The sequence below is a fragment of the Pyrenophora tritici-repentis genome, chromosome 8 (genome assembly GCF_003171515.1).
Source record: "Pyrenophora tritici-repentis strain M4 chromosome 8, whole genome shotgun sequence".
Lineage (NCBI taxonomy): Eukaryota > Fungi > Ascomycota > Dothideomycetes > Pleosporales > Pleosporaceae > Pyrenophora > Pyrenophora tritici-repentis.
In genome coordinates, this window is record NC_089397.1 from 2118785 (window position 1) to 2133789 (window position 15005).

General features: G+C 51.1%; 4 protein-coding genes across 4 annotated transcripts; 3 read left to right on the top strand and 1 right to left on the bottom strand.

Annotated features, from left to right (window-relative positions):
* Positions 1–342: 342 nt before the first annotated feature.
* PtrM4_142710 (Ifi-6-16 multi-domain protein) lies at positions 343–1054 on the top strand (the record flags this gene model as incomplete). Its single annotated transcript, XM_001942222.2, has 2 exons — positions 343–595; positions 648–1054. The coding sequence occupies 2 exons, from the start codon at positions 343–345 to the stop codon at positions 1052–1054; spliced, it is 660 nt and encodes a 219-aa protein (XP_001942257.2).
* Positions 1055–2582: 1528 nt separating this feature from the next.
* On the top strand, positions 2583–4148 carry PtrM4_142720 (TT-ORF1 multi-domain protein; the record flags this gene model as incomplete). The annotated part of the gene is made up of 1 exon (XM_001942143.2): positions 2583–4148. The coding sequence occupies one exon, from the start codon at positions 2583–2585 to the stop codon at positions 4146–4148; it is 1566 nt and encodes a 521-aa protein (XP_001942178.2).
* A 4862-nt stretch (positions 4149–9010) lies between these two features.
* PtrM4_142730 (uncharacterized protein) lies at positions 9011–9411 on the bottom strand (the record flags this gene model as incomplete). Its single annotated transcript, XM_066109594.1, has 2 exons — positions 9011–9229; positions 9259–9411. 2 exons carry the CDS (start codon positions 9409–9411, stop codon positions 9011–9013), a joined length of 372 nt encoding a protein of 123 aa, XP_065960516.1.
* A 2839-nt stretch (positions 9412–12250) lies between these two features.
* PtrM4_142740 (LldD, L-lactate dehydrogenase (FMN-dependent) and related alpha-hydroxy acid dehydrogenase) lies at positions 12251–14893 on the top strand (the record flags this gene model as incomplete). Its single annotated transcript, XM_066109595.1, has 3 exons — positions 12251–12397; positions 12447–13659; positions 13989–14893. The coding sequence occupies 3 exons, from the start codon at positions 12251–12253 to the stop codon at positions 14891–14893; spliced, it is 2265 nt and encodes a 754-aa protein (XP_065960517.1).
* Between the last annotated feature and the right edge of the window lie 112 nt (positions 14894–15005).

Here is a 15005-nt window from a genome sequence, read left to right on the forward strand (position 1 = left end):
AGATGGGTGCCAAAATGACCAAAGAAGACGGGCTAAGTACAGCATCAATCCAGAGGATGTACGCAGCTCGAGCTATCGCGGCAAAGAGGGCATACGAGCACAAATTCAGAATGCCAAGTCCAAAGAGCGACCACCCGGCACCCCCCCCAAACAGATGATAAGGACCCAAAGGATAAAGAAGACTCCACTGTCGAAGCAGACGAGAAGGCAACAAGCGATAGCTCTTCTACGTCGCCCAACGCCCCCCCCCCAGAGACCGAACGCCCCACAAGACCCAACACATCTCTGGCAAGCAGAACCGTTGCAGAGGCCATCCGAAACACCGCAGGTACCCCCATCACTATGAAAGTCGCCCTCGCAAGCTACCACCTCGCAAACGCCATCCGTGCCTTCGGTCGAAAAGCCAGTTGCGCATTCGACAGAGCCATCGAAGCTCTGCGCCAGATCGACATCATCGACGTCGCAAAGGCAGCCACCAAATGGATGAAAGAGCATCCTTGGGAGACGGCCGCGATTCTCGTTCCGCTCATCCTCCTCGCCTGCACTCCGGCATTCCTGAGCATCGCTGGTTTCACGGCTGGTGGTATTGCTGCTGGTCTGTAGATACAATCAAAAGATAGGGGCTTTAAGTGCTAATGAGTGAGCAGGAAGCATTGCAGCAGGCGTCCATGCAGGCATCGGAAGTGTTGCAGCCGGTTCGACATTCGCAATCCTCACGAGCGCTGCGATGGGCGGGTATGGTGTGCCGATCGTATTTGGTGGCGTCTGGGCTATAAGCACTGCGGTCATGGGCGGAATCGCGGCTTGGAAGAGATGGCGAGGTGGAGGTAGCGGTGGCGGTAGCGGTGGCAGACTTCTCATCGGGGGACACAACGGCGGTGGCGGAGGTGGTGGTGGCAGCGATTCTGACGATGACTCGATCCCAGTCAAGAACGGCAACCCGAGTGGAGGTGGTGGTGACTGCGGCGAGACTGCTGCTGTTTACAAGCACGCAGCAGTCAAAAAGGAACTGATCAAACAGGACCGAGGAGGGTTCCATGAGACCAGTATGTAAACGACTTGGGCTACGGAAGAAAAATGTGAGCAAAGCTCGTAAGCGGAACACCCTAACTCGTCACCTCCTCTATGTAGAGAATATGTATCTCTGCAAGCCCTACGAGCGTACATAACTATAGAGCTTTCTCACTTCCACGACGGCTCCCCTAAAATGAAACCTTCCTATATTGTCATATTCAGTCGGATTGCTCCTTCGCTTAGGAGCAGGAACACCGAGACATGATTGTCGCTCATTCCATTCGGCTGCCGGCCTAGAGTGTGAACTACCACACGAAGTGTACGAAACGTGGAGCGAGAATCTCGAAAGTGCGCAATGTGTTGAAGTGAATGCAGTAAATTAAAGTGTAACCGCACGAGGTAGTAATTGTGGTCTAAAGTGTATATTGTATCTTTTTCTCTCTGGCTGTGTTCTGTGTGCTGTCGTGCTCGCCTCTTATATAGTCGCAGGCAGGGACTGTATTAATGACATAACTATCTAAGGTAAGTGTTGATACGGCAAAGGTGAGGTTGAATCAAGGAACGGTCGTTGCAACGAGTTGAAGTAGATGGTTATGATTGATTAGAGGAGGTGGGCTGCAGCTCGCGTACGAACTGAATCCCACCCCACGGCACGGGCCACGCACGTAGTCACGTGCTCGCCAGGTACGTACGGTGGCTCGAAACTAAGAGCAACCAACAGTAAGAGATACTGGTTATCCTAGACTAAGCAGTACCAGATCAACGCCACATGGCACACGTGGTCCACTTCTCCTCATAACCGCCACATCATGTGTTTGTCGCCATTTGGAGTAACGGTGTGTTTAATGCCGTAGGGAGGCACCATAATGCGATGAAGGAGGAAGAGAGAGGAAAGACTAATTTACAACGCTTTCTACCTTTTTACCTTTGACTTCTCGAGTCGTGCCTGGGAAAACCTCCTGCAGCTGCAGCACTAGCCAATGTGAGTAAGCTGCGCGGCGCAGGTGCGTGCATGTATCTGCATGTTCCGAGTGCGGACATGTTAGTCGGCAGCGATGGAGCGAGCTCACTTATGCGGCCTATAGCAGGGACAAAAGAAGCCTACAAGCCGGTTATGCATTCGACCAATGGCATTCCCCTGCACAGCACCCACTCGCTAAATGGGCAGCAACAGCGCTTAGGCAATGCCGTGCCAGAAGAGATGTGGGGATACTGGTCGGGGATTGATGTACTGTAGCAGTGGGATTGTTATGAAGAGATGGGTGGTGAGTCCAGGTGCGGAATACTCATCTACTTACAAGAACGGGCGCATGTTGACGTCGGTGCGTCGCGCTACCGGTACGGTAACTACGCGACACCTGGACCGAGCTCCAAGAACTGCCAAGATTAGCAGAACCAAAACAAACAAGCTGAGCCTGAGCCTTCACGCCTACCTATCATGAACAGCATCTAGCCCAAAATCTTTCAGCTAGTGTTAATTTGCTAGTTCAACATCTACTATATCCCTGGAATACGCCGAGATAGCTGCCGTCAACGAGCCCTGCCGAGTATCTCCTACCATTGTCGCCATGGCTGACCAGTCGCCTGATTACAAAACGCTGTTCCTCGAAGAACAATGCAGACGCAAAGCCGCGGAGCAGGCGCAGAATGAGGCAGAGCAGGCGAAGAATGAGGCAGAGCAGGCGAAGAATGAGGCGGAGCAGGCGAAGAATGAGGCCGAAGAGAAAACTCGCAAGACGACTCTTCCAGAGTTTCTCGACGCCTGTCACGATAATCTATACTCCGGTCTCACCGTCCAGACCGATGCGACCTTGTCGACGCGGGGCGACCCTGCGAATGCGAATAACAAGCTTCGACCTGAGAAGCTCCTTCTATGGAAGGATTTCCCAGCACAACAAGCAGCGATTTGGGACAAACTTATGGGGTCTGACTTCGCGTTAGAGCGACACTTCACCTCGCTGCATACGTTGAAAGAGTCTGGTGAAGCTATCCGACGGAAGATGATGAGTTCTGAGCTAGATTTGCATCTCTTCCAACGTACCACTGTAGACGACCCTGTAACGTCTATTATCGAACGATTATACGACCAAAAAATACTACGACAGGAGTTTGGACTCAAGGGTTCGATACAGTTTGAGAATCACGCCAACACCCTCAGCCCGGAAACGCAACTAGAGAGCATTAGTTCCATGACCATCTCCGGGACTCAGCGACGACGGTCACCACGCCTACAGGCCAAGGCCCAGGCCCAAGACAACTCCGTGGACGCACCTCGCGCCCAAACAGCACGATCGTCCCGTCCTCGAGCCGATCAGTTCTGCGTCTACAACACCAGCACTAAGAATACAGAGACTCGCGTAGCGGCCTTTATCACGGAATACAAACCTCCGCACAAGCTGCCACTCGGGTATATAAACGAGGGTTTGGGGGATATGGAACTCGAGGAGGTGATTCTATGTTGCGAAACGGATACTCCTCGCGACCACTTTCGCCGGCTGATGGCTGCAGTCATCACACAAGCATTTTCTTATATGGTCAAGCTTGGGGTGGAGTATGGTTGCGTGTGCACTGGCGAAGCTTTCGTCTTCCTACGCATTCCTGACGACCCTAGAACGGCTCAGTACTTCCTCTCCGTTCCGAAAGGGGACGTCGGGGACACCACAGGATGGACATCGGACTTAGACGGAACAAATCGCCTGCATCTAACAGCTGTTGCTCAGATGCTAGCTTTCACGCTTCAGGCGCTGCAGACACCGCCCCGTAGCCACAAATGGCGTGCCGACGCCGCCTCTCAACTCAATGGCTGGGAGGTTACGTATGAAGACCTGCTAGATACTATCCATGTAGAAGATGCGCCATCATCGGAGTACCGTCCACCTCGCCACAATGAGTTCCTTCGCATGTCACCTGTCCAGCTCCGGCGGAGGCATACCCCAATTAGCTCTTCAAGCTGCGCGCGACCGCAGGATCAGCACGTAGCTAGCGACGAAGAACCCGACTCCGATACTCCAAGCCGGCGGCAACCTTCACCCCGCGCCAGCCTCGCACACACGCCGCTACCAGCAGCTCTTCGCCGAGTCAGAGTTCCCATAGAGGACAAAGTGGACAGTATTGCACTCAAAACTGCATACTAGGGTTAGTCCGAGGGGGTCCACTTGATATGTCGTGCCCAAATGTGCGAGATCATGGGGAAAGCCATCATCAGATCGATTCACCGACCTTCCTCACTCTTATACGCCAACAGCTCTCAAACGACTTAGATACTGACTGCAAGCCTGTGAGTCTGCCTGGCGCTTGCGGCGTCTTATTCCAAGTTCGGCTGAAATCGCACGGGTACATGGTAGCAGCCAAGTGCACTCCCATTGACTTCGTCCATCGTCTTCATCATGAAGCTACCGTTTATGACCTCCTCCGTCCGATCCAGGGTATACATGTACCAGTTCATCTAGGCAACATAGACCTGGAAACCCCCTATTTCTACGAGGGTATTTGTGAGCTTGTCCACATGATGTTTCTTAGTTTTGGAGGGAAGCGGATCGCCCAACACCTCACCGCCAAGAACCGGCTTTCCGTTACCCAACAAGTCGACTGCTCAGCCCAAGCTATTCACAACCTTAGTATCTTACATAAAGACCTTATGCCTCGAAACCTGTTGTGGAATGAGGAGACGGGCCGAGTGATGGTGGTTGATTTCGAGCGGGCAGAGTTCATCAAGCCACGACCTATACTAGGTACCATCTCGGCGAACAGGAAGAGGAAGAGAGTGTGCAATACAGGGTTGTCTAAACGTGGAGAAGATAGTCTTTCTATTTTTTTGCGAGAAAGAAAACGGGTAACTATTGAACTGCGTGGACTACACGAACGCCACCAAGTTCTACCTAGCCAATAATTGGACCCCACCAACTTTCTGCACCTTCACAAGCGTACAACTCAACTACCTTTTAGAGCGCTGTATAAATATTGCTGTTGTAGATTAAACAGTACCTACACTATCTTCTTGCAAGTACGTGAGTTGTGCCCAGTCTCTCTGCACCTTGTGCAGCGCGCTAGAGCCTGGCGGCTGAGGCCTGACCTTGACCTTGTTCACGCTCTATCTGATTACTGGTTAGCCTTCTGCTCATGGCCTCTGGAAGAAGCCGTATGCGGCCGCAGAAATAGCCTAGTAGAGAGACTGTGCAGCCCCATAGGTGTATACCATCTGTGGACCTATGCCTATTCGGACTTATTTTCCCTCTATTCTCCACCATAATTCTGCCGTGCGAGGGCCGCGCAGATATCTCGCAAGTTCTCATCCTCTTGATACTGCGGTCGAGGCGTCTTAAATATCTTCTCTCTCCTTTCTCCTTCCGGCCACGCAAGTCGTCTCTTCTCCACTTCATGCTTTTCGAGGGCTTCCTGACTGGTGAATGTACGGCCGTACACACAGGCAAACCTAGCTACTGAAGGCCCGATCTGCGTCAACACGGGCTCCAATTTCATAAAAGCGAAGGAAGAGACTAAGGAGCTGTCTTGTTGTTGGTTTTGAGTAAGAGACTTGTCGGCTTGTCGCCTGTGGTATAAAGAGTCGCGCTTGTGTAGTGAGAGCACTGAAGATGCGATAGTGCCTGGTACTGGCCCGAAAGCTGGGGGAATCGAAGTCGGAGGTGAATGTGGAGCTGTGAATGGCACTGAGACCGGCGTTGTGCCTTTGGGCGTATTGTACGGGCCATAAGCATAATCCTCAGCATTCTCAGCAGCCTCGGTATATCTCACTAGAACGAGCAGTACCTGCTTACTAATCACGGTCACCTCTTAGATCAGACCAGGGTTCTGGGAGTCAAGCACGAGTTGTCATCGACTTAGGTTGAGCGTCTTGCTGACTGCGCTCAGTGCTCTCATACGTACAGTCGTTGGCGATTGCGGCTCCACCCGCGCCCCTAGCACTCCACACCATCCACCGCGATTCAACTGATCGAACGGCGTTGGATCAGCAAAAAACACAACACGACATCAGACCAGAACAATACAATCGATCCCCATCATATTATTATACCATTATCCCCGTCTTTGATAACCCATCACAATCTGACAATTGGCAAAAGCGGAGAGGTGTGCTGATGGGGAGGAAATCGGGGGTCGACCTACAGTAGTACAGAAAGATTGACATCCTCGCCCGCTATAAGCTAAACGAGCATTTGTAATGACTTAGTATGTATAGAGCAGAGCCTGACCTGTGTATTAGGCAGGGCATAGAAGCTGATGTTGGCAATTTTCTGCGGCTGGAGAGGCAAAGTGGTTCCAGCGTCTCAATCCCGCCTCACGCCCCGCCTCACAGTCCCCGACTCATAGCCCCGACTCATAGCCCCGACTCACAGCCCCGACTCACAGCCCCGACTCCAAGCGCAACTCAAGCCCAGCTCGAGCCCGATTTCTGCGCGCCGGCTGCCATCATCCGTGTGAAGGTCCCAGCAATGAGTCGCGTTGTGAGAAGAGACATCGGCGGGGGTGAGTCGTCGCGGATTGGAGCTTGCAGCGTAATACAGTAGGCTGCGTTCGAGCCGTGCGCGTAGCCTGCTTTCTAACACGGCAATGCGGGGCTGCGCGATTCACAGGCAGGTCGCGCTAGCCCTTTTTCGCAGACGAGTGCGCCACACGACCCAAGACACGGCCGTCGATTCTATCGCGTGCGGAGCTGAGGCGGTTCGTTTCCAACAACGTGGTTCGGGGGTAATATTGTACAGTGGTTAGCGATTGCGGCTTCCCCCCTACACACAGCTGCGCAACGGTTCTTCACAGACCCACCTTCCGTACACGGCTTAACACAAGATGACCGCTGCAGAACAATCGATGTGATTGGTCAATCCTCGACCTATTGATGACTGAACTTTTGGGATGCTACTTGGAGCGTGAAGCCGCAATCGCCAACCACTGTACTGTACTGTATCTCCCTGTGGCGTTTCCATTTCACAGAGACCGCCACTCAAGGCTATCAGCAAGGAAACAAGGCCACACGCCTGCAGCACCCGCTGCTTATGCTTATGCTTACGCTTACGATGCCATCGCTGCACATTGTGACTACGAGGATGATCGGCAAGGCCCTCCCGTCAACCCCTGCCTCCTAGGCGACAAACAGGGATTGTAGCATCCTTGCGAGAAGGCGACATGGAGGACCTTCATGGTGGCTGTATCCCGGTTTCGCGAAGAAGGATCCGCAATTTCGCTTAGCTATTTTAGATACCGGAAAGGTGTGATCATTTGCGGTGTTGAAAGACTCGATGAGTTATCTGCGCTGGTTTGATAAACTGCTGGCGGATCGTCAACGTTGACACCAAATACCTCCACTTCCTCAAGCGTTCACAAGCGGTAAGGTCTAACGAGGCGGACTACGTACGACGCAAAGAAACTCACATTGACAGCCATGTGCCACGCTGCAGTCTAACCACTTATGTTATGACACTGTGACGAGGGAATAAGATGCATCATCTATCATCCTATAAAATCAAGGAATTACAGGTCGATTATCCAATTTTCAATGGTACTGATAGCACCCCTAGTTGGATGATCTATGGTGCGCCACTGTGATATTAAAGGTATGTCGCGCATAGCCTCCGATAAGGCTGAGAGGTCCTTCATCCTGTCACCTCACCGCTCTTCGGCTTGTAACCCCTCAGCCGCTTTTCTTGCGATCTCGGCGATTCAAAACTGGGCGCTTTGAATATGGCCTTGCATGGAACATGGAGGATGCTGGGTCGGCGACTAGACGCTGGTCGGTACAGAGTATGCTATCCATCACAGCGGGCGTCTACGCCATGCAGCCACTTATCACAAATTCAGGGATTATACCCATGCGAGACTTGGCCCGAGAGCGTCCTTTATCTGTCTCAGACATCAACGAATTTCGTAGTACTTGCCATGTTAGGCAGTATGATGACGGCGAGAAGGCAGCCGGAAACGCCGCTTTTGTATCCTCGCCAATGAGAACAGTGAGCGCTGGTTGGGGTAGGTAGGCAGTCAATGCGGCGTAACATTAGCACAACACCTTGGCGTCGCAGGGGAAAGCCTTACTTGCAGAACAGTCTAGTTCTACGGCTACTGGGAGTACCGGCAGCACACAGACCATCCCTTGTTTTGTATTTTGTCTTACCGGTGAGCCACCCTTTGGTACATGGGGCTGACAGTATCACTAGTAAAGAACCTTGTTAATGAGCTGTAGGATATTCGCTCTTCTGACGGCTCGAGTAGCAGTATTGTGGCTTCTGATGGGCTTAGTAGTCACCCTTGAGGGAGCAAATATTCGATGACTAAGAGTCTTGACAAGAAAGTCAATGTTATGGTCATGTCGGGATTGGCGAGCAGTATCTTTGTCTCGAGGTCCGGCAACGGCTCGTATCGAGTGGCATAACAATGTGGCGATCATCACTGTCAAGCCGCGGCCCTGTACATGGCATACAGTCAGACAGAACATACTAGAGGCTGGCATAGCTCCGGAAATGCCGACCTTGGGACATGGAATAGGATTTCGAGTGCCGCGTAGGCTGGGGGTCGAACGAGCGGTGAGTTGCAGGACGATGCATGTACCGGGTCTGTGACGTGCGTTGCATGGCTGTAGGGAAGGGATGTTGCCAGGGAAATATAAACCACGTCTTCGCCTCGGCATGTCGCGTATTTCCTCGGTACGCGCTGGGCAGTCCCGGGTGTCGCGTTCCTGCGCACAGTGGCACATGCTGTTGCTGCCTTACACTGGGTTCCTATGTGGCCGTATCGTTAGCACTGGAAGACCTCGCTGTGCCAGATTAGGCTCTCATCGATGATCTTGTTGGCATCCTCTGGCCTGATGAAATCGATGGTAATAATCCATTTAGCAGAAGTCTCTAGTCAGCCAACTTATGTATCTTATCTCTGCCCAGGGGATGAACGGTTTGTTCTCCCATAGAATTCGTGCTCTGTTTTCTTCAAACTTGCGTACATCTATCGTGCTTGTGCGTATGCCGTATACCAGGACGCCGTACTTCGGGATCTACACTGTATTCCCACTGCCATTGCGGTGGGACCAGTCGTCCGCAAACTGTCGCAGCGTCTCGACCTCGCTGCTGCTAGCTGTCTTGATGCTCAAGTCTCCGCTCTTCAGCTGGTTAGATGAGACAATCTTCACGCTGGCTATGGTATCATTGTCGCTCTGCTCGATGGCACGCTGGACTTGAAGGTTCAGGTCGTTACGGTTCATTGCCCTGAGGCCCTGTATAGTAAGCGAGTCCTAATGTTCACCATGACCTCACGCTGTGTCTGCACAGAGGATGCTTTGAGAGCTTGTGTATTGTATGTACCTGCTAGTGTGACGCCTTTAGCTGCCGCTGCGGCGTAGCTCATTAGTCCATTCGCCTGTTCTTGTGGTCTTTTGTTTCTAATCTCTCGCGCCATCTCCAGCATCGCTCTGCCCACTTCCGTGGCGTCCTTGGCCGCTGCCCTCGCCTCCTCCACTATGTTGCCATTCCGTTATATATTTGCTGCTAGTTGTTGAACGAGTTCTGCTGAGGTCGAAGGAGTGCTGCGTCTTTAGGACGAATGTCAATGCGCCGCTTATGATATCGCCAACGATACCTGCTGGCAGAGGCTGCCTCCTTTGCGCTCGATTAGCGATAGTACCTCGCCGAGGAAAGCGCTGAGGTTGGTCGCGTGCTCGTCTATTGGAATCGGCCAGGTCGACCTTCAAGGCCGTCGTACGTATCGCAGTAGACAAGACGTCAACAACTGCATATGAGAACTGCGTCGATTGTCCTACGGAGTAGATACACAAGGTTATATACATAAGATATGCGTAAGCACATAACGGCAAAGGAGTGAAAGTGAAGGTTGTAGAACATTCGGCCAAGAAGCATCGGGCCGATTCCAAGAAGGGTAGTCCTGAATGGCAACAGTACGCCTGGCGCACTTTCTCAGGCTCTTTGCGCCAGCTGTCTGCTATAATCGCCGAGAGCTTCTGCTGTTTGGGCTGCGTGTACAGTGCCTCTTCGATATATGCTAAACGGTATAGCATAAACGAATTGAGAGGTCTCGCAACGTAGCCGCCTCGCAGCTCCGTCTCTCTCCGCCGGACATGTGCTGGCCGATTGACCCACTTTTGAGTGAAGATTATGGCTCTGTGAATGACGTCCGAGTAATCGCTCAGGGGCCGGTTCGAGCTCGAGCAGATGAAGCTTCTGCTTTTTCTGGCCTTGGCGGTGTTGGCTGCAGGCCGTCTGCTGGCTTGGACGCCTTTCGCTTGTCCTTGATTATCGCACTTCTGCTTGCAGCACCATGGGCCTTGCATATCGTCTTCCCGTCTCTTTCTTTTCCCGTTGGCCGTCTGCTACGGCTGACTTGTATTGAGCCCGGCTGGTTTTTCATAGTCGGAGACGACCATCTGAGCGCTGGTGGCTGCACACTCGTTCGAGGTCGCATCGACAAGGTGACTTACAATCTAGCCGGTACTTTACCATTACGATTTCTCGGCACTATGCGAGCTAGACGTGAAGCCTCATAGGATCTACCCGCCCAGAGCCGTAGGCGTTTTCGTGGTAAGCGCTCTCACTGTAAGCATAACCAGTCTAAGCATGATCAGTGTAAGCAGTTTCGCTACCTGTAGCGGAGTAAAACGATGAATCTGTTTATAGTCACTAGCGATTGCGGCTTCACCCCTGCGTGCATCTTTCCACAAGTGCAGTCATCATGAGATCGACGACTGACCAATCACATCGACGGTTTTGCAGCAAACATCTAGCGCTAAGCCATATATGGGGAGTAGGGCTGTTCAAAACCGTTGCGCAGCTGCGTGTAGGGGTGAAGCCGCAATCGCTAGCGACTGTAATTACTATACGGTGCATAGAATGACTAGCCTTGACAACACGATGGCTTCATCTGATTAGGTGATGTCACTCATCCACGCCTCTGCATTGTGGTAAGCCAATGCCCCGTCCGTAGACTAGGCTCGGCGGTATGCACCACGAGGCCGGCTCGATTCCATCAGCAAAGCAGGGGCACCTTGCACTCTCATGCAATTGCAGTTTCCGGTTCTTGCGAGCAATCGATCTTTCATCCTACGCGAAGCCTCTCTCGCCTGATGGTAATCTTAACCGAAGTGCGCTAGCTCCTGTCAGCAGTTTCTAATGTAGAGAGACAGCAGTATCTTCTAGCCAATTAGAATCAGAAGCTTACAGAGCCCAAGATGTTTTGGGCAAGCGCTCACCAGTCGAGACGATAGATCACGTGGGATGAAAACTAGACAGGATGAAAAAAGCGGAAACTGCAAATGCACGAGAGTGTATAACACAACCAGTGGACCTGCAGTCTATGCAACAAGATAATCCTCAAGATTTGCTACCTCTACAGAATGTGTTGCAGTTTGTGAGGCAAGGGTATTGCGCATGTCACGTGCGTTGTCCTGGCGCTCCTCCCTCCCCTCCATGAGCACCTTCTCTCCTCACCAGCATCAGAGATACGTCATGTAAATAGACCCTGATTATGGCTACATATAAGGTGGCCATGACAGCACAACAACAACAGAACACAATATACTCTGATGACTGCCTCGCGCGGTTACACTTTGATTGACTGCATTGTACTGCAACACAGTCAGAGTCTGGCAAAATTGCTGGAGAGATCTCTCGCAACTTAAGATCCAAGCCTGGATTGAGTGAATTCTTGTATACATTCAAAAGATAATTGAGCTACAAGGTGGCAATGAGTATATAGAGGGGAGAGACAAGCCTCGGCTAAGGCGGCAGTACTTCGGCTAGATTATTCTTGGCAGACAATACTTTTGAAAGGCACCTCTGTACAACCCTCATGATCCGATTGGTCATTTTCGGCACACAAGGAGTCCCGTCACGGAGTGATTCACGTTACAATGTTTCATTCTGCATCAGTAAGTAAAGTTCCTTGGCGGAATTGAATGGGAACCAACGTACTAGTTACCTTCTGTTTGACATTCAGTCAACGTCTCGAGAAAAACTTCACTAAGCTCAACAAGTACCAGCCTTAAACATGTTCCTGTGAGCCCCATATAGTTATTGCCGTAGGAAGCATCCGACACTAGCTACAGTACTCGCACCAGTCGGCGGCATTCGGTGTCAGTCAGCCCGCATGCGAGCGCCGGCAATATTTCCGATCTCCAAGTGACATATCCGGGTTAGCGGCTTCCCCTCAAATACCCTCACTGCGGTTGGCCGAACCTGGAGATAAGATCTCGACTTATACACGCCAAGTGCAAGAAGTTAGAGTCATGTCGCGAATCAATAGAGCAGAGGTAGCAAAGCACCACAGCAAGAATGATTGCTGGATTGTGCTGGATTCGAAGGCGTACAATGTTACCAACTTCTTGTCAGAACATCCAGGTGGTGCACCAATCATCTTGAAGAATGCAGGATCGGTGAGTGTATAGCCGTGCGTGATGGGAGAATTTTCTGATAATTTAATAGGACGCGACAGAAGAGTTTAAAAAGTATCATCCATTAAGCTATCTGGAGGACTACCTACCGAAAGAAGCCCTTCTAGGGCCCGTTGATCCAAACACATCTGGTCAGCTTCGTCAAATCAAAGACACGAATTCTAGAAAGCCGTCAAAGATCGATCCCAACTCCAATGAAATTCCTCATGTCAGTCTTTGCGTCTCCACGACCGACTTCGAACCAGTGGCAAAAACAGTTATGTCCCACAAGTCATACATCTATGCTTCTAGCTCAGCAAACACGGGTGCATCAATCAAAGCCAACATTGATGACTGGGGTCGCATCAGTTTTCGTCCACGTGTAATGCGCAATGTAGGCGAAGTAGATACGCGTCGCAAAATGTTTGGACATAGCTCACCGTATCCATTCTATATCTGCCCTATGGGAACAATGGGAACGATCCACGAAGGTGCCGAGCCAGAAATGGTACAAGGAGCAGTCCGCAAAGGGATACACACGCTTGTTAGCACAGCAAGTTCCAAGAGCAGCGAGCAAATTATGCAGAGCTATGTCGACGAACAGAGGCGGCTTGGTAATGGAAGCCCGACGCAGCTGTTTTACCAGTACTACATGCCCGTAAACAAGGATAAGGCTCTCGAACTCATCCGCATTGTAAAGCGCTGCGGATACAAGAGCCTGTGGGTGACAGTCGACGTGCCCGTTGTAGGAAAGCGCACTGCAGATCGCCGCCTTCAAGCCGAGGAGACGCTTGCAGTCAGCCTTGTTGATGAAGGTCCTAGAGACCGGGAGATTGGCGGTGACAACGCCTTTGCTCCTGCCATGGGTGGACGCCCAGTCCAAGGCCGATTGACTCCGTACATGACATGGGACGACTTGGAATGGGTCCGTAAAGAATGGGATGATCCCATCGTACTTAAGGGTATTCAATGTGCAGAAGATGCGAAACTTGCAATGGAATACGGATGCGATGGTATCTTGCTCAGCAACCATGGCGGCAGACAGTTGCACACTGCGCCTAGTGCACTCATGACGCTCCTTGAAATCCGTACCTACTGCCCAGAAGTCCTTGGCAAACTAGAGGTCTTCCTCGATGGTGGATTGAGAGATGGAAACGATGTGCTCAAAGCATTGTGCCTGGGTGCTACGGCAGTCGGCGTTGGAAGGCCGTTCCTCTATGCGCTTAGTGCCTATGGTTCGAAGGGTGTTGAGAGATGTGTTGACAGTAAGTTCAAATTTAATGCGAAACTGGGGAGAAGAATTTTGCTGAGGATTCGAACAGTACTTGCAGATGAGCTGGATACGGGAATGCGTTTGCTGGGTATCACGTCCTTGGATCAGTGTAGACCCGAGATGGTCAACGCGAGTCGCTTGTTAAATAAGATGTGGCGACCTGAGCAGTTGAATTCAAAGAGCAAGCTGTAGATATAAAACATACAGTAGCAACTTTGGATACACGCTTTGATTGCGATGTCGTGTGTTTGCGGCTATGGTTGTTTAGACTCTTGTGGTTTTGGTGGTATTTACGATACGATCAACTACGTCACTAATCAGATGCCTCACAACACGACAAGGGAATAGGGATCGGCGTAGGTGTAGTAGCGTACAGCTCCACCCACGAAGAAACCTCTTCTCAAAAGACAAACATTGGATGCTCCCAACTAGTCTACAACGGTGAACTAGAGGGGATAGCACAGGCATTTGAACACGCGGCTATAGTGGCACAAGAAGGCCAAGAGATCTACGTATACGCAGACAACCAAGCAGCAATGCATAGGCTTAACAACCTATCGGACAACCTGGGACAACAGTGGCTACTAAGATGCATCAGAGCCGCAAAGAGAATAACGACAAAGAAAGCATCTATCCACCTGCAGTGGGCCCCAGGACATAACGACGTCAAAGGCAACGAAAAAGCCGACACGCTAGCAAAGGAAGCAGCTAAAGAGAGACCAACAACATCGACCATAGCGAGCCTAGCCTACTTAGGCACAGAAATCAACAAAATACAAAAAACAGAACAACTGATGGAGTACAAGAGGTATACCGACAGGCCCACCAAAAACAGAAGCTCCTACTCAAGGATCTTTAAGCTCAACACACATACAACAATCAAAGTCCCGAAGGGAACACCAAGAGAAATCTCAAGCGCGTTCTACTCACTCAAGCTAGGACATGGATACTTCAACTCCTACCTTAAGAGATTCAACAAGAGAGACTGCAATCTATGTATATGCTACAAACCACAAACACCACAGGACCTACTTCTAGATTGCAAACAGTACAAAACACATCGAAATACACTCAAAGAAGCAATACCACACAGACCCATCACCCTCCCACTTCTCCTCCAAAAAAAGACAGGCATTAAAGCTACTCTAGCCTTTATCGCAAGTACTAGGATTGGCACGAGAAAATGGCACCTTGGGCAAACCACCGAACAGACAGACACTGTATAAAACTACAAAAACAATATTTCCTTATCCAAAAGAGCCCGCTGCTACATCTCTTTCTATTCACCACACTGCTCTTTAGCACCCGCGCCAATGGAAGACTAGCTCTGGAATTGGA